This window comes from Eupeodes corollae, chromosome 3, assembly GCF_945859685.1.
Source record: "Eupeodes corollae chromosome 3, idEupCoro1.1, whole genome shotgun sequence".
NCBI lineage: Eukaryota > Metazoa > Arthropoda > Insecta > Diptera > Syrphidae > Eupeodes > Eupeodes corollae.
Window position 1 is genome coordinate 137,362,572 of NC_079149.1, and position 20,265 is coordinate 137,382,836.

General features: G+C 31.1%; 1 protein-coding gene across 2 annotated transcripts in view; it reads left to right on the forward strand.

Moving 5' to 3' along the window:
* Positions 1–20,265, forward strand: part of LOC129952097 (cGMP-dependent protein kinase, isozyme 2 forms cD4/T1/T3A/T3B) — a 112,828-nt gene that overhangs the window by 26,433 nt on the left and 66,130 nt on the right. For both annotated transcript variants that reach the window (XM_056064526.1, XM_056064527.1), the window contains exon 2: positions 16,099–17,470. In XM_056064526.1, the coding sequence (XP_055920501.1) occupies positions 16,161–17,470 (1,310 nt within the window). In that variant the 5' untranslated portion in view covers positions 16,099–16,160. The remainder of the gene's footprint in view (positions 1–16,098; positions 17,471–20,265) is intronic.

The window sequence follows — 20,265 nt, forward strand, 5'->3', positions numbered from 1 at the left end:
TATACAATACTTAAACAGCGGCTAATATAAACAAAAATAAACTTTTATTCTTTTGCAAATTCTGAGGGAAACACAAAATATAATAATTTTAACAATAGATTCATTGTGATCTGAAAAAATACGAGACATCACTAAAATATATTGTAGTAAACATAAAGAGTAGCAGGTAGTTTAGATTTGTTTGGGTTGTTTTGTAGTACGGAAGCAATGATCAATCAAGACGCTTGTATTTTCTGCCACTTAAGATTTTAGTAGATTTAAATCTGTCTCTCAGTTGCTGTTTAAATAAAAATATTAAATAATGAATCTTTTAAATAATTAATTATTTGAGTAACAAATTACATAAATTATATAAAATTTGTCCTTGAAAATTATATTTTCTGAGCATAAAATATAATATATATATAATCTTGGCCAACAAAAATAATACTTGTTTTTATTGATCATTGATCATTCGAAAATAAAAACTTTTTAATCTATTTTCTTGTGTATTTCAATAAGATTTAAGTTTTTTTTAATATTTTATCAGTGCAATAAAAGCGATTCAATTCACGATATGATATAATTTTATTTTGAAAACACAGTCCACCCCGCCAAACTGAAATGTTTCTTATTGTTTTTATGGTTTCCTGAAAGTTATTTTCGTGGTTTTTGAAAAGTTGAAAAAAACATTTACATTTATTTTACAATAGATTTACTTCACATTAAAATTGTTATTCTTAAAGAACCATGTCATCAAAAAGATGATATTGCTATCTTTAGATATTTAGAAGTATTTGATGAAATGTAATGTTTATTGCTTGTTTTAAATATCAAAATTTAATACATCAAATCTTTCTTTTTTTTTGTGAAGATAGTTAGGTAGTTCCATGGCATTTTTTGTCTTTTTTTTGAACATGTATTTACAAAACTTTTTTAAATTTTTGTTTTCTTTTAATAACACTTGTCAACCAAATTACGTTTATTTCTGTATTGTGGTTTGCAAAATACTTTTTCGTAAAAATTCCGTGTTCCTAATTTAAATATTCCTAAATTTGTCACGATTTTTAAATTTACTTCTCGGAAAATGCAATAGTTTTAAAAAAATACTATAGAATATTTTCACAAAATAAAAATTTGCATTTTTGAATCGATAATCAATTTTTACTAACTTTTGTTAAATTTTCTTTTAAGTTTTTATTTTTTGTAAAAAAACTGTCAGTTTGATTTTTCTCAAAATTTTTCAGAATGTTAAAAACAATTTTTTTAAAAGATAAAATTAGCTTAAAGCCAATTTCTCCAAGTTTTGAAAAGATATTTGAGTCGAAAATCAATTTTTACCAACTTTTATTAATTTTTTTGGTCAGGTTTTTATTTTTTGTAAAAGAACTGTCAATTCGATTCTTTTCAAAATTGTTCTGAATATTGCAAACAATATTTATTATAAGTTAAAATTAGTTAGAAGCCATAATTTTAAATGATTGAAAAGATATTTGAGTCAAAATTAAATTTTTACCAACTTTGAGTAATGTTTTTTAAGGATTTTATTTTTCATAAAAAAAACCAATTGTTTTCAAAATTTTACCAGATGTTAAAAACGTTATCGTTACACAAAACTGTTGTGGAGATAAAATCATTTTGTATTTGTAAAATTTTCGAGGTGGCAAATTTGTTTTTAGTTTTTTTTTGATTTATAAAAAAAAACGTTGATTTGATTGTTTTCCAAAAATATATCGATTTGGTTTAACGTAACAATATATAATATAAAATATAATTCAATTCTCTAGAGTTATTGGTTCGTAAGATATTTAGGGTTAACCAAAATGTTCACCTTTTTTTAAGCTGCTATGGTAAAAAAAACCACCCACGCAATTCTCTACAAAGCCCTTTCTGCATCTTTGTGCCTTATAATCTGTGTAACAAAATTTATTTGAAGTCGATATCTCTTCTGGTTCTTGAGCTATGGAGAACGAGAAACACGTCGCGAACGTACGTACACACGCACGCACAGACATCTTTCCTAAAATCTTTTATATCGACTCTAGTCACCTTGAAACGTCGAGAAATGTCATTGATTGTCATTGACTCATTATAATATAACTTCATATGGGAAGTTAAAAATAAACATTATGTTTTCATATTATTTCTAGAATCGTTTTAGCTTAAATGCTTCAGCTTTTTTCAAAGGTGTTTATGTACATATGTCAGGTGAAACCTTACAACTTATAAGGATTTAAAAAAAAAAATTACATGATGAAAATATTTAAACAGAATATCGAAGAAAGAGGATTGTAGTCTACAAAATCGGCACGCAATGTTTTGGAAAATAAAACTAATTCAGACGTTTACATAACCTCAAAATAAGGAATTATAAAAGGGTGATTCTCCAAAAATTTGACATGATTGATTTAATTCGAAGGCGGACTCGAACTTAAGCCTCGAGGAAAAGTATAATTTGATTACCAGATTCATAACTTAACTGTCCCGATTTTGACACAAAAGACTTTCAAAAAACGAAAAGTCAATTTTTTAACAGCTATTAACAAAAAAGATTAAATACACATCAAAACCTTTTAAAGAATTGATATTAATTAAATAAAACGATGGTAGTTAAAATTAAGGTTTTTGTCTAACATTTTGATATTAATACGTCTTTTTTTTTAAATATGAGAGCTAAACACGGTGTTTTTAATTAAAACAATACATAATTATGGTCTTAAATAAAATAAATAAATTGGGTGGCGCAACAGTTCGTTTGAGAACTAGGGCGTAGTGGCTGAGAACTCTCAACCATGCCTGTGTGCGAGTACTGTTGTCAGGGATGGAATTATGGTCTTGTAAAGTATAAATTTTTGACTTCCAAATACAATTTAAAGCATTTTCGTATCTTGCTTAGTTTCTCGTATTTCTTAATATTCATGAGTCTTCATTTGACTCATGTCCATGGGAAGTTTCGAGAAACATTGAATTTAATGTTTTCATTGTTATTATGTTATTGTTACGTTTTGGAATAAATGTTCAGTACTGATTTCGAAATCGAACTTCGAGTTCGACTGTCTGCCCAAAAATACCTGGTTTAAATGGTATTTTCTCAGTGTATCGAAAGTTTTATGAAATACTTTACATTTTTAAACTGAACATTGAAAATAAAAATTATAAATTTGAAAAACCATAACGAACTTTATCGAAAATAACCTACTTCATGCATTTAAATTGCCTCAAAAAGCCATTTTTCGAATTTTAAAAAATTATATTTTTAAAGCCTGAAGTTATAGAATAATTTCAGAGGCTCATTCGAATTTAGCCACCATATGAATAGTTCGATTTGATTACCAGAAACAAAACGGACTTTTTTATATGTATACATAAAAAACTTAAGAAAATAACTTTCCAGAATTTGGGTAAATTTTTTTGAAAATTCAAGGGATTTTTTTTCTTAAACATATAAAAGTACTGCTTAATACTGGTACTGATTTTTAGAATAAATTCAGATGAAAAATTGGGACCTCCCAAAGGAACTGTGTAAAAATCTCCAAAGGCTCTGATGAGAAGACTTTTTTGATCTTATTCTTATATGAATCTTAAAACTTCCATTCAAATCCTAAAATCATAAATTTACTACCCGTTCGAAATTACACAAAATATAAACACATTAAATTACATCCATTGTTCTTTCAAAATTTCCATTCTTAAATCTGTTTAGTTGAACGTAAATTTATTGTGTTCCTGTCCAGAATCTATAGCGTGTTAAAATTGTAAGCAAATTTGAAAAAGATAAATTGTTTATGACTTTGTTTACGTAACACTTTTGACTTTTAATTGTGTTTTGTTCTGTAAAGCTTTTAACTTTATCTATAACAAAAATGTTTAGATTATAATTTTGTTATCCAATTTTTCACTGAGATACAAACAAAAAAATATTCTATAGGGTAGACTGTAAAGTTTATGATGTTTTTTTCGTATCGCCAGGCCATTAAAAAATCACCTTATTTAAAATCAATAAAATGACGAAATCTAACGAAGAAATTAAAACATAAAACTATTTCTAGACTTTATTTTCGTCTATCAAAGTAAACAAAAAAAAAGAATAATAAAGTCATACTCGTATCTCCATCAATATTTTTATTTTCTATTTTAAAAAATAATTATTGATTAATAAATCAAAAAAGTCACTCAAAACAGTCTCAGAATTTATGATAATCTTTGGCCTTGATCTGAAATATGCAAATATACTCTCAAACCGAAATGTTGATGTTTCATATCAACAAATGAACCCAAACTTTTACCATCATCTAAGACTCTAAGCAACATACGGGCCTACTGTACAAAGACGCAAAAATTAACATACCTCTTAGCAGATAATTAAGTATTTTAAAATCATATAAAGTTTTATTTGCATGAAAAATCTTAACTCACCTGTCAAATCAAAAATTTATTGTACAATGTACAATGTACATCTTTATCTACTATAACTATACAAATTAAATAACAATGTTTATATAAAAAGGCATATCATCTGCTGAATAAACAAATGAATAAATAATAAGCATTTGGACTTAAGTACAAGATACTTGCCATATTTTTATTTTGCAATTAATTAAAATAAACCACACAACAAAACGCGAATTCCCCACCTCAAAAAAAAAATAAAACATTTGATTAAATATAATTTTTCTATTTTTATTGAAATTGATTTTGTATTCACAACAATTAATCGACTTATTCCGTTTTGTGATGTTATCAATGATAGTGCATTTAAGGTGTTATTTATTTATAAATTAAAGAACAACAAAAAATAAACAAATTGTTTACCCGATTGAGTGCTAACTCAATTAGATGTCTCAATCCAGTCTAAAGATTGAACTATTAGTCTCCAAAACGGCTAAAAACATGGTACTTACGTGATAAAAAGTGTCTTAAAGGAATTCAAGAGTCTGGTCTGTCTCACTGGTGGAAATTGTGTGTCACCAAAAACAAAATAAGACAAAACGAACTTAACAAAAATAAACTACAAGGTGTTTTTTTTTCTGTACAATTCGTACTTTATTCCAATTCACTTTTGTGTAAAAATATAAAGATGATGAATGGGCAAATGTCGTGAAATGGAAATTTGGGTGTTTTCACTCGCGTGAATTGCTCCTATCCTGTTTTGTTGTTGTTGCCAAAAGGTTAGGTTGTCACATAAATCTTAGTCACTTTATACAACCAGTTCGCATCAGTTGTATGGAACGCATCGATGAAACGGATCAATGCCTTACTGTGATAATTATACTGTCCAAGAAGACGGTGAGCAAGATCGATACATAACCCATAACAAGGCGTGTGTTGTCGCCTTGCTAAACAGTGGGACAAATTGATGGAAAAATCTGTAAATAAAAAATTGTACAATTAGATGCAATGCAAATTATTAAAAAAAAATATGTAACATCTTTTGAAAAAAAATACAAAAATGGCTTATTTAATTTTTAGTGACTTCCTTAATCGATATGACTTTTTAACTTCTGACAATTCATGTTAATATACGTCAGTTCTAAAAATAGGTTTGTTTTTCAGTAGAATCGAACCTATATTTTACTAAATAGTTAGCTGGTCAACTTTCAAACTATTTAAATTTAAGCATCTTTATATTTTATAAACTAGTGGAAATCACAAAATGGAAACTTTGAATTCAAGTAATTTGCTAAATCATAATGACTTTTCTGACATTTTAAGCATTTTAAATTACATTGATTGATATTACTGAACCTAATTCAAATCTGACTTAAAAATCATTCTATCACGTCAGGTTTTTGAGAAAATACATTTTAAAATTCGAAAAAATAAACAAATAAGGCTTTGAGTGAAGCTAAATTTATGAAGTAGTTATGTGATGATTTTCCAAATCTTTAATTTCTGACTTCAATATTAATTTTAAATATTTATATGATATTTTGAAAAGAGGTCCATAAGTTTTTAAATCTCAGTTGTCTTTCATAAGTCTTGAAAAAACCGTGAACCTTATATGCTTAAATGGTTTTTAACTGAAATATGCAAAACGTTTGTACTGAATTTGTCTTGGCATGATATTTTGTGTGGTGGACTGGTCTTGGGTCAATCACATTTAATGTTAGTACTGTCTCTTGCGAAGAATTGACAAATCTTCCAAGAGTAATTCTTGTCATGAAAAGTGCTTTCTCAAATTAAAGTCTTGCCTATTGAGCTAAAAATTGTAGGTTTGCTCCATCCCTCGTAATATTACTCGCACACAGAAATGGTTAAGAGTTGAAAGCCACTATAGGCCCTAGTTCTCTACAGACTGTTGCGCCACCTAATTTTAACGAATTTGTCATCTAAACATGTCGAAGACAAAATAATTTTGAAATCGGGTATATTCAAAATTTGCGCAGATTGTTTTAACCAAAGTTTAGTTTCGAATTAACACTAAAAATTAACTTTCAAAAGTATTTTTCAAAACCACTAAATTCAATGTTTTTCAAAATTTGCTATGAGTCAAATAAAGACTCATACCTAATGAGAACTTCTAGAAATTAAAAAACAAATTTAAATAGAAAAAGGACTTAAGCTGTATCTAAAAGACAAAGATTTGTACTCTTATTATACAATCTATTGTTAAAAACTATGATGCTGTGTGTTAATTTAGCCTTAAAACCTCAATTTTAGTTGTTTTTAAGGTTTTAAAAAGGCATACGGGTATTTTGAAAAACCTATGTGATTGGAAAATGTAAAGGTGATATTGGATTTAAGGACAGCTTAATTTCTCTCAAGAATTGCCTAGAATAATTCTTCTATAACGATCTTACCGATCTCAATCATATTAACATGATCAGGCTTTCAGGTTTCGTAAGACTCTGGTCTCATTGAGTTTAGCCGAAAGTCTCAAAATTCATGTGATACCACAATGTATCATTAAACTGGCGTAAGTTTGGAATAATCCATCACGGGCAGCCAGTTTAACCTTACCTAATCTATTTGGTAGTAGGGATGGTTCGTTCTTTGGGCTCTCATGCCAGAGGTCTTGAGAAAGTTTACTTTGTGTGCGAGACCGACAAAAAATTCTATATTTCCGACAAATGTTGTTTGGTCTCTTCTTATATTTAGTTTTGTTTTGTTTGTTTTGGACGCGTTCAAATGTGCGTTTTTTTAGGGATTTTTTTTAAATTTGTTAGTTAACTCATCTATCCCTGACAACTTTACTCGCACACAGGAATGGTTGAAAGTTGTTAGTCACTAGGATCTAGTCCTCAACGGATTGTCTATTATTTATTTATTAAGTTGACTCAATTTCTATTTAAAAAACTGCTTGCTAAAGTAAAATGCAAAAGCCTTTAACAAAATTTTCCAAACTTGTTTCTAAAATATTAATGAGACTACACGTACTGGTGTTAAATTTGTGCTTATTTTGCACTGATGTCAGACTTTTGATAAAGCCATAATATCTGCAACAAATAACATTATTTGATGGTTATATTCATTTAATTATCTTGCAATAGTCGTACTTGAGAAATAATTTATCTAATTGCTCAACATCAATATTCTACGTGTAAAATGGAGATAAGCCTACTTTTAAGATAAGTTTATAGTTTCCGCCCACTTTAAAATTGCATTTTAATATACTTTTTCATAACCAATGATTTCGAAATTTAAATAAAACGTCTCCTATTATCTTTTTGGACAACATTTTTTGGACTGATTTTGGAAAGATCGCTTTCCCATTGTGTTTTCGTCGTCAGAATGGTTTTTGTTTTTTCAAAAAAGGTATTTGACCGAGACAACTACAATCTTCCAACAAGATGTGGCAAAGCAAATTGGCATACGGTCAAGAAGTATGTAGATTGTAGGTATGTTGTGTATGCAGATATTTAGCTAGTCCAGAAGTAGGTAGGTACACCACAGTGAGTACATTTTGCGTGTAAATATTTGCAGAATGCCATTTTGATTATAAAGTATATGATCAAAACTATAAGCTTCAGTTATGTGTCGATCCAATTGGAATCGAACGTCCGTTAATTGGTCTTATGGCAGGAAGGTGTGGCTGCATTCGATACAGTGCTGAGTTCAATATACAAGACTTAGAGTCATGTAACAGCTACTTTTAGTCACCAAGTAGCTCCCATAATGTTGTTGGACACACACAAAATTTTGTGTCTATATGTTGTGTAGGCAGGGTTATATTTTTGTTTTTGGCCAATAATTGTGAATTTGTGATTTGGTAACTTGGCTAGCTACAAAATTTATAGGTATGTATGTAGGTGACTATATCAAGATAGAACGATAAGCTTAATCTTGATCAGTTTGAGAGATAAGGTTTTGGAAAAGTGCAATTTGAATCCATAGTATGTATTTTATTACAGGGTGGAGCTTATAACATATTTGATATAGAGATATGGTTATTTTTTTATTGGTAATATAAACATTTATTATAGTTGACAAATAATATATAGATACTATTAAATCAATTTTATTTAACGAAAATACTAGAAATATAAATAAATTTGTAAGACCCGACAGTTTTGGTTAGAAACCAGGTCCCAAAAAGAAAAATATATTTACTGTCATAAGTTATGGATTTTGTATTAATTTGTATAAATAATGATAATTTATGTCACCAAAGACCTTTGACTCACAAAAAAGAATTAATTACATTTTTTTTAAGAAATAGGACCAAATTGTTTGGGCCTCATTTGGTATTTGGGTGTGTCCTTCCTATTTAGTATATTTAATTTCTTAAATGACTCAATTTTTTATACGGTTAACTAATAAAAGATTTGATTTTAATATCTGAACGAACGGGTCTTTTATTTAATATACAGTTATTTCATTGTAAAGAGGAAGATATTCCTTAAATAATGAAAGAATATCTACGGTTACAACATTCATATCCCTTTCTAAATTTTGTCCAATACCGATTCGCACATTTTCTGCTGCATGTTCTCGATAACATCACGAATTTCAAGAACTTAGTTCTTTACCAATTGTTGAAAAATGTCATAGACTCTATCTTTAACGTGGCTCCAAAGAAAATTGTTTGGGTACTTCTGTAGCCTAAACGGTTAATCCTTCTTGTTAAATAAAAATGTTATGTTAATGAGAATGTTGGATTGAGACTTTTCAATAATTGTACTTCAATTCTCTTCTGATCTCCAAATGCGACAATTCTTGAAGAGAAACTCACTAAAAATGATTTCGTTAAAAATCCGGATCATTTTGATGGATTTCAAGCACTCAAACATCAATGATATAACGTTACTGGTGATCAAAAGGCTAGCGCAAACTTAACCTAAACCTAAGGCTTAATTCAAAATGTGGGATTAGTAAACTCATTTGTGTGATGTATTATTTTCAAAACCGACGAAGAATTGAAACACATGAGTTTTCTAGAACTCTACGAGCTACAGTAGTAATTTTTTTAAAAGTGTTAATTTAAAATGAAGAATGTACTATTTTTTAAAGCCTTTACTTGTCCATACAGCTCAAATTTTACTTCCAGTTTCTCAATTTTTTCACTCTGATTTAAAAATTCTTCAGTTTTGTTAAGTTTGGACCTCTAAATTTTGACCATTTTTGTAGTGAATTTTACCAATTTCAATACAATGTTAAAGAGTGTATCGTTCCATATTCAGTAATGGCGTAGTGTCAAATGTCAAAGGATGAAAGGATAGCAGGCTCTTAAAAATGAAACCTCTTATTGGAAGATGAACTCACTTTTTATATGTGATATTTAGACAAAAATAAATGCAACGCAGTGAATTTTTGAAGATCCCTTTTCAAGGGAAAATAAAACAATGAAAATTCTTATTACTATTGAGGCAAAGGCTATTTGAAAAATTATTCTTCCCCGATCTGGCTTTAATTCAAGTCACATATCTGTAAGAAAAGAAAAACAACAACATTTGGTTCCTCAAGCTCCAAAACGGCCTTCATCTGGTTTTCAGTCGGTTGTCACTTGTTTTGGTAACCACTCACCGTCGCGTCGCGTCGTTGGCGGCTTGGCGCGCACATCTCCACATTTCACAAGATACAACCTCCAGCTGCGTACACACTTTTAAAGAATTCCCTGTCAAAATAATTTCGCATCAAAAACTTGACATGTAAACGCAAAACTTTTGACTTACAATTTGCACTGACCAATAAGACCACCACCGGTCAAGCGCGGGGAGGAGGTAAAGGCAGAGGCAGAGTCCAAGAAAATGATACACATTATAAAATGACCATCGTGCGTCGTCGTCGATCTTTCTTGTCTTGTGGTTTGAGGTCGGTATTGGTATGCAATCCAACCGCAACTATACTCGAAGTATACTTGTATGATCCAATTAAGAGGTCGTTGCATTTGTATGTACTTTAGGCCCATATACATTTATGTAAAGTACATAGATAAATTTGAATTAGTTCGCCAAGAAAGTATTATTATTGTCACATGAATTTTTCTATAAAGGCAAAGTATATTTAAAAATTAGAGTCAACTAACCTCAAATGTGTCCAGTCCAGTTCGGTCAATAGCTCTCTATTGCACAACGCAAACACCGCACATAACCCTGGACAACACTTTATGATGCTTTGGGGATATAAACTAAACTCAGATAGTTGTCAGACGTACCTATGTACATAAGTGCGGTTATAATTACAACGCAGCCGGACCGGACACTAAATTAAACGGAAACTTAATTTAGCCAATGCGATAAAAGCTACTTAAAACTGCACTTGACTGCAATGCAAATGAGGAGGCATTTTGTTCAAAACGCACATCTAAAGCTATGGTAATAAGCTTGGTCTTTGGTGTTGATTGGAACGCCCGCCGCGCCGCGCCGCGCTAGTGGTGGTGGTGTAACCAAAATTAGTGGCTACCGCTTTTTTTGTTACTTTTAACTTAAACACTTAAAAATTAAGACTTGAGACAAGATACCGAATGCTCGATTTTAATCGCAATAAACGGGTCCATAAAGCCTTGCGATTCAGGAAGATGTAGTCCATTAATTGAAAAGTTATTAAGTTACATATACGGCGCATCAGTGGTGCAGCAAGTCATTATCATTGAGGTTCGTGTTAGTCCCTCGTCGTCTTCGTCGGGGGCTTGATATCGATCAAAGTGCCAAGATCTTCTTCCGTTGTTTCATTGAATTTCTTGGAATTTAATCATTCAACATATTTTTCTTCTTTGTACAAAGCAACGAGCGAAGTATCTTCTTTTACCTTTATACAGTGTACATATCTTTATCTTCACATTGCCTAATGAATACTTTTTGAGTAATTTTGGTTTTTATATCCCCAGGTTTTATTTTTTAAACCAGTTTTGTTTTATGTATCAATATTTTATTAATAAGAAGCATCATTCGGATCTTGAGATGGTGTATTGTAATTATTGAAGATATCACTGTAACGTACTTGGATGTTATCGGAAAGTAATTTTTTATGTCGTTAATCCTTTGACCGCATATGGAGTTGGTGCGTTATATGCAAAAGTCCACCACCTTGAAATGTTAAGAAGCAAATTATTCAAGATCCTTGTAGAAGCTTTTCGTATGAAGAAGATGTAAATTTAAGAAGAATAATCATACGGGAAATTGATATATTGGTTTTAAATATAAAAACAAGATTTATTAATAAAGTTGACCTTTAACAAGCCACAGGTTTGTGGTGCCAAAACTTATAGTGACAGATTACATATTAACAATCAAGAATCTTATTTTCTTTGGCCTAAAAGGAGGGTTCAAGGAATTATCCAGTCTTGTTATAGTGTTAACCATTTGACTTCTGGTTTTTATTTGTTTTATTTATTATTGACCTTTAAGCAAGACATCGAAATTCAAATTGATTGAAAAATAAGTGTTAAAAGGAGGCTGAGATGCAACGCACACTGATAACTTCCCATCAAATCTGTAGATTTGTCTTGATTTGAAGGTTTGTAGGTTTTCGTGTTTTGTTAAAAAAAATATCAGTTAAATTATTCTTTAAAAATTTTAAAATAACCAAAAAATAAATTTTTGTCGTTAACCAATTTGTAATAATTTTAGTAGCATTTGCGTACTATTTTTTGTAGATTTTAACTAAGAAACTGTGTTGGATTTTTATAAAAAAAATTACTGAATATCGAAAACAATATTTTTTTTGAGATAAAATTTGTTTGAAGATAATACTGTAGGAGAGTTTAGTTAAGGTTCATGAAGAATAATTGGTTCAGAATGGTAATATCTTTATATGATTTTTAAAATGCACATTTGTCGATCATGCCAATAATCTCGTATATCTAAAGATGTTTATCAATCAATTTTTCATTTCATTACTTGTAGACCTACTTAAAAGCTCATTAATAAACTTTTGGAGAATTTAAAGTTTATTGTTATATAAGTATTTTACTACTAGTAGGTTTCAAGAGTTTTTTTTTCATTGTGTCTTAAGAATGTTTAAGTATTCTTCTAAATTATTTTAGACACAGAAGATTCCACAGATTTTCTTTTAAAATTTTTTTGAACAACTGTGTTCTCAAAGAGTTCTTTATGTACTCTTTATATGCGAAAGAAATAGTTCGAGCATTAGAAAATTTAGAAAGAGAAGGCATCGGCACACAATGGTTTTGAACTCCTAATTCCAAATTCACAATGTACGAGAAAGAATCTCTGTGTTTTTGTATTTTTAACAATTTAACTAACTGGAATTCGTTACTACCTATTTTTTCAATGATGTAGTAATTTACCTGAAGCTGATTCATAGTTAAGCGACCCCGTCGAAATCATGCTGGTTCCACAGGTTGCTTCTGATTTTAGACTTCTTCTTACCTTTTGGAAATTTATTTATGTAGTCCGATGTTTGATTAAAAACTTATAGTTGCTTAAGTCATCAGTTTTTTTTTGTATGTTACAATTTAAGCGACTGTTTCCATGAAAATGAGATAAATGGGATTCCATCGGTTAATACAAAATTTTTTTTAGTTTTTGTAAGGAAAATGTTACGCAGTAAACTTATAAATAAATTTAATTTTTCTTCTGCGGCAGCAAACTTAATTTTAATTTCCTACCGAATTTAAATGGTGTTCCGCAAGGGTCCATTCTTGGTCCATTGTTGTTTTCGATGTACATTAATTCAATTCCAAACTCAATGAAATTTTGTTCCTTAGCTTTGTACGCCGATGTTTAGCAGCTTTACCTAAATTGTCCTCTCGGTTTAATTGAACACTTCATTGAATGCTTACATGAGCATCTTGAAATGATTCAGAATTGGTCCACAGCATATAGGCTTCAACTAAATCCTTTAAAGACTAAATGCATAGTTATTTCCCGAACACCTCTTGATCTGTCTTACTTTCCTCGTATTGTCATCAAACATATCCCGATAGAATTCGTTACGGCTAATAATGTATGATTAATATTTAATCGTGAGAAAACCGCATTAACACCATTGATGGTAAAACTTATGGATCCAGCATTATACTCCCATAAAAACGCGTCTTTTACTTGCCAAAACCTTAATAATACCAATTTTTACTTATGCATGCGAAGGTTTTTCTTCTTGTAGTTACCAAAGTAAACGAAAACTTACAGTTGCATTCAACAATACTGCCCGCTATATTTTGGGCTTCGAAGATATGATCACATCTCAGAAATTTTAAATCATATTCTTAACATGTCATTTGAAAACATGCTCAATTTTCGGACATTGTCCTTGCTTTCTGATATCCTACTTTCACAGACACCTCGCTATCTCTTCGACAGAATACGACGAACCTCGTCTGTCAGATCATTATAACTTATCAGCCCAAGTTACTCTTCTTTTACTTCTGTACGTACATTTTATGTTAATAGCATTCGGATGTAGAATGCCTTGCCAAGTTCAATAAGGGAGATATGTGATGCTGTCAAGGCAAAACTCGAAATTAAAAATACTTGTCAAGATCGTAATTTTTAACGATTAAAAACTATTGTTTCAATTAAAATGTAATACTTTTGTAAAAAGCCCTCTGCAATGAATTACCCTTTAAATATAGTTTTATATTTTTGTTTAATACTACACGTACTCGTATCACTAGCTCATAAGATATCTTAACTTAATTTGTATAAGTTTTCGAAATTGAAATGAAATAAATAATGTTTTTATTTCAAGTTTGAATATTTCTTCATCCCATCCATCACTTTCTTGCCTTTTTTTATTTTAAAGCTCCATTATTTATTTCGTCTTTTAGACGAAAAATGCCTGTAGTTCGATCTTTTTCAATTGCTAAGTTTTAATAAATTTTTATCTGTCAATACCTTTATCTTATTTCTTTTTAAAATTTTCCGTTACAAGAAGAACCAACTCTTCACATACATAGTTTCGCACGTTTCCTAACTTTCTTTATACATTTTGTGAATTTTAAAGAGATTTTCTTCGTTCAAAAATATTTCCGTTTCTTCTCATTTTTGGAATCTTTTAAAAGTTTATTTTCTAAAATTGGTAGATTTTCTGTTGCATACGGTCTACTTTTAATCTCTTCTTTTTTTAACAATGTTGATGGACGAAGTTTCAATTCTTAGGAAACTTAATGGAAATATAAATTATAAAAAAAATTCTAATTTTGTGGCTGATCGTTAGCATTATATTCAAATAAGTTCAAGACATCTCGATTATTGCTAATAATCGTATTGCTCTTTATGCTGCTGGTCTGCTAAATCCATGTCCATATCTTGTTATACATTTTTTCGACGAGTGCGTTTTTAACAATTGTTGAAGTTGCTTTAATCATTTCCCCTGAATCATTTGTATCATTATATCCAATTCTGACCAAAGCTCGTTAACAGCTTAATTCCATGTTTTAAAAAACCTATCAAGAATTTTCATTCACTCGCTTTATGTTAGAAGCTGTGACTTTACCAATCATTAATTTGTCCGTTGTATCCTTTAATTTTGATGACACATTTTTAGTTAGAAACCTTACATAATATTGCACCTAAGTTTTCCTGGTACAGAATTTTTTTTCCAATTTCAGTTTTATATTTCCTCAAATTTATTGCCATCAATTGAAAAAAGTGTAAGTTTTGAGCCAATATTTATTTTTATTTCCTTTTTTTTCGAAAGCCCAAATCGACTTCCTATTTAATTTTATATTTTTCCATTTGAACTTCTGAAATTATTACTTAAGTTCCTGTCTTCCTTATATAACATTTAAATACGCAAAACTGCTTTTATTTATATCTACTATAAAAATGCGATCAGATATTTTTATTTGGGTATAATAAACAAAACGTAAATAGTCTCAATTTATCACCGCAGTTCCCCATTTTGATTTATAAGCCCCCACACACTCACTTGTTGAATACTAATTATTGTTATTACCACTTCAATGTGAGGCACTTTATCATACTTTATAACAAAACAAAAAAGAAATAATAATAATAATAAGAACCTCCTTCAACCCGACCCACCTGCGCAGGTCTTAAGTATTTTGCATATCCAAATTAGGACGTGGCTTCAAACATACAAATTACTCCAAATCTACATAAAAATTCATTCAATTAGCCGATAAAGACATCAAATACCCATTTAATGGAAGCACGCTATTGAGGTTATATTTTCCATATCAACTCAACTGATCGTGCCTTTGGGTATATTGTTATATGGGCTTGGGCTTGAGCTTGGGCCTACCTACCTACCTACCTACCTACAAGTAATGCCAATAAAATTCAAAAACAGAAAAACAAACATTGTATTATGTGCCCCAATGTGTGTCAACATCAATTCCGACACGAAAAAGGCAACCTTATCAATCCAAATCCAAAACCAAACGGAGCGTCAAAACGTCGCGTCGCGTCGTATAGTCTTCGAAATTTGCTTGTCGCTTCACTTGTCGTCGTCGTCGTCGTTGGGCTATCATTTGCATGGCTCCAGAATTCGCGACTTTATTGTGGCACGTACGATATTCAAATTGTTCGGCGTTCGGAGTCGTATAGCAGCTGTCACTGATAAGCCCCATGTCATACACTGCACAAGTGGGGCTGACGTAATTTTTGGGAATGCAAAAGCAAATAACTTTGCGACTTGCTCGTATTTGTTTGAAAACTAAAACTTTATAAATTTATAACCTTCAACCTTATTTTGTTTTGACAAATATTATGCAACTTAATTTTCATCTTCTTTTTTATTTTTATTTTGCAGGGACACGCTAAGGGCGTATTTGTTTTTGTTCGGGACCGCGGTGATTCAACAAAATCGCTTGCATGCGGATTTGTTTTGATCGGCTGTGCTTCGCAACAAAGAGGCCAGCCACATCAGAAACAGACCACATACCGAATATCCACGGAGTGATCACAACCACACCCGCGCCCACCCAGCCGCCCATAATAGCGAAACCAGCGATCAGTCCGGGTAAAAATAGTCCAAGAAGTCCCATCAGCACCAGCGCCAGCCATAGCAACAAGACTGCCAACGTTGACACAAACGGCAACAGCAAACACTTCCATGGTGCTTCGATAAACGCATTGGATCCGCCGCTGCCATCATCAGATCAAAGTGACAATAATAAACCCCCGGCCAACGGCTCACCTGCAATCAGGAAGGAATTCGTTGACCATCAGAAACAACCCCCAAGCGCGTCACCAGAAGCGATAAGTGGCGCAGCAGAGGCAGCAATATCAACAGACGTTGTTGGTGCAACGTCGTCACCGTCGCTGTCGTCGGTGTTGACATCCGTCGCTAATTGCAGCCCAAAGCCAAACAGCAACAAAGCGGACAAAAATAGTCCCTCAAGCACCGAGGTGCGAAAAATAAGTCCGACAGGTGGACAAAATCCAGATACGAGCCAAGGCAAGATGCAGCAGGAACCGAATGCCAACTTTCAGTTCCAGCCCGAACTGGGTATCGTGAACAACAATAATCCGGTGGTCCAGGCCACAGACGTACTTACGCACACGCTCATCTATGGGACCGTGCCCACGGGCGCTCAGCAGATTAACACCGATCCGAATTTACAAACTCTCAACTATCTTCAGCAGCAGGAACTGCAACTGCAGCAACGCTACCAGCAGTTGCAGCAACTCCAGGCCCAAACTCAGGGACTCTTCGTTTCTGCTCCGGCGTCTCCCATCCATCATCAGAACTACAGCCCCTTGAGTGACTACAGTGCGAAGCGGCTAACCGACCAAATGCAAGGACTCATAATTCAGGCGAACAATTGTGACCCCAATAACACTCCCGTCACCATCATGAATTCTCCATTTGTGCCATCCACTCCGCAAGAGCAGCGCTTCGTGCAGATCATCCAAGCCAAGGAACTGAAGATCCAGGAAATGCAAATGGCCCTCCAGTACAAGGATACTGAGATAGCCGAACTGAAATCTCACCTCGATAAATTCCAAAGTGTGTTTCCATTCAGCCGCAGTGTTTCAGGCGGGAATACAACACCTTGTGGTTTGCCGGTAAGAAAGACGGGCCAGTCGGTGCAGCGGCAGAGAGCACAGGGTATATCTGCCGAACCACAAAACGAATCGCTGCTCCATGTGACTTTCCAGAAACACGACAAGGACGAAAGGTAAGTTTTTCCCATGACAAACAAATTTGCAAAAATATAAACAAGCACATTTTTATTGTCTGTGAATAATTTTATAGGGTGTGATTAGTGTGTTTGGCAATACGAAATTTCCTTTGAATTTAAAAATAAAATCGACTTTCCTGTTGAGACTTAAATTCAGGTTTTTATGTTTTGAAAATTTGAGCGATTTGTGCAAGTTTTAAATAAGTTTTTGTAGGTTGCAAAGTGAAAGAAAAAAACTTAGCTTATTTTAAGCCCTTTTAGCATTTTATGATTTTTTAAACTTTACTAGAGTTCAAATCATAAAATGACTACTTTTACTTCTAATAATTAAAATATATGACTTTTGAGTTTCTGTTATTTTAAGTTAATAGTTCCCTTTACAAGATTAAGCTTTGTTTGTTTTTATTACACGAACTGTCACTTTCTAGATGTGTACAAAGTTTAAATATTTTACAATTTTTAAAAATAAAAAGGCAAATTGGTAAATATTTAGGAAATTGCTACCAAGTTAAACACTAAGCCCTAAGAAAATATTTTTTAATTTTTTTCAAAATTATAAGGAAGGAATTATGAAGTGAGAAATAAAGAACAGACAATGTACGAGAAATGCATCAAAGACTTTAAAAATGGAATTTAAGGAAAAGATTTCTAATTTCAATTTCGAAAAATCATTACTACACAAATTTCAGTTTGAAAATATACAATACACGTCGCTTAATAAATAAAATCTATTTTGAGTGTCGGGTCTAAAACTATGCAACAAAGCCAATTATCAAACTATCTTTTGTTTGAACGTTCCAATTTTCTAAAGGAACATCTTTTTTAATTTGCTGCGAATTTCAATCAAATATGTTTCTCGTACGTACGAAATCTTGAGCGTTAAAAAAGTCTCGTAAAAACTCTTTTATTTGAAAAACTCGGAATCCTTCGGTATGATACAAAATTTCTGTTAGCTTTTTTAAGGATGTTTTTATTTAAAGTTTCAAAATTTCTCCTTCCTATCCTTTCAATCCATCACTTTCTTTGCTTTTTTTATTTCAAGCTCCCTTATTTATTTTGTCTTTTAGAAAAAAGTCGAATTTCTATTGGATTTTATACTAACCTCTGTTTAAAATGCCTGAAATTCGATCCTTTCAAACTCATTTTTCTTTCACCTTTATTTAATTTCTATTTAAAATTTTCCGTTACAACAAGGACCAACTCTTCACATATGTACATAGTTTCACACGTTTTCTAACTTTCTTAATACATTTAGTGAATTTTAAAGAGATTCTCTCCCTTCAAAAACATTTTAGTTTCTTTTAATTTTTCGAATCTTTTAAAAGTTTATTTTCTAAAATGGTAGGTTTTCTATTGCATACGGTCTACTTTTAATCTCTTCTTTTATTTAACAATGATAACGTATGAAGTTTCAATTTTTAGGAAACTTAATGGGAATTTTTATAAAAAAAAATCTAATTTTGTGGCTGATCCTTAGCATTATAGTCAAATAAGTTCAAGACATCTCGATTCTGTCCAACCAATCAATCATTGTTAATAATAAAATTGTATTGCTCTTTATGCTGCTGGCCTGCTAAATTCATGTCCATATCTTGTTATAAATTTTTTTCGACGAGTGCGTTTTTGACAATAGCTTAAGTTGCCTAATTCAAATATGTTTCTCGTATAATAATAGAGATCTTGAGCGTTGAAAAAGTCTCGTAGAAACTCTTTTATTTGAAAAACCCGAATATCTGAAATATGTTTTCAGATAAACTTAATTTAATTCGTTGAAAAAAAAAGTCTAAAATCAACAAAATTAAATCGAACAGAACTAAAATTTGCTGCACGCATTTTGTTTTTCTTTCTTTTCTAACCACATTTTGACTACAAAAATGACGCTTGAATTTCTTAATCTGCCACAAATCTTTATTTTCATTTAAGTGACAAATTGTATTTTAGGTTTAGGTCTTTAATTTCTATGAACTTTTTGAACTTTTGACAACTGTTTCTCTATTGAAAATTCACTTAAAGAAAACACAATTTCGAAAAGCTGCACTTACAATTTGTACTACCAAATTAAAGTATCGTGATTTTTAATAATAACCTATTTGCTTAAAAGTCTCAAAATTAAAAATTAAAAAATAATGAGCAAACCAGTCTAGAGTATAATGAAAGCTTGTGTATGATTTAAAAAAGGAATGGGAAACTTCTTTTTCGCAGTAGAAAATTGAAATCTCGAACCATCTCCATTAAGGCGTTTAGAGAGAATCTAAAGTTACAAACCTTACTTTTGTTTACTATTTGTGTTAGAATCAGAGAAAAAATCTCCCCTACTTTCAGCGAAAATTAAGTTAACTTTGGAAATAATAAATTGAAATATAAATTTTGCAACAAATAAGCTCTTAATAAGCTAAATTTTTGGGAACTTAAAAAATAATTTTTTTGAATTTTGAATAACATATTAACTGCGATAGCTACAATCGAATATTTGTAATATAATTGCATTTAAAATGCTTCAAATTCATATTCTGAATAAGCTTAATATTGTTTATACCTTTAAACGTAGTCAGCTAACTTCGAACTTATTTTAGGGCAAAATTCAATTATTCAAAAACCATGTGACCCAAAATTTGTTGGTTTGCTCTTAAAATTAGCATTTAATTTCTGAACTTAAAAATGTTTGATTCTGCCTCAAATTGTCCGTTAGAATAACAGACTTAACTTTCAGGGCTTGTTAAGCATTCTCAAAACAATAACCCTTTTCGAATAGTCCTCTTTCCAACTTCGCAATCTTTCTTTCATAGGGTACC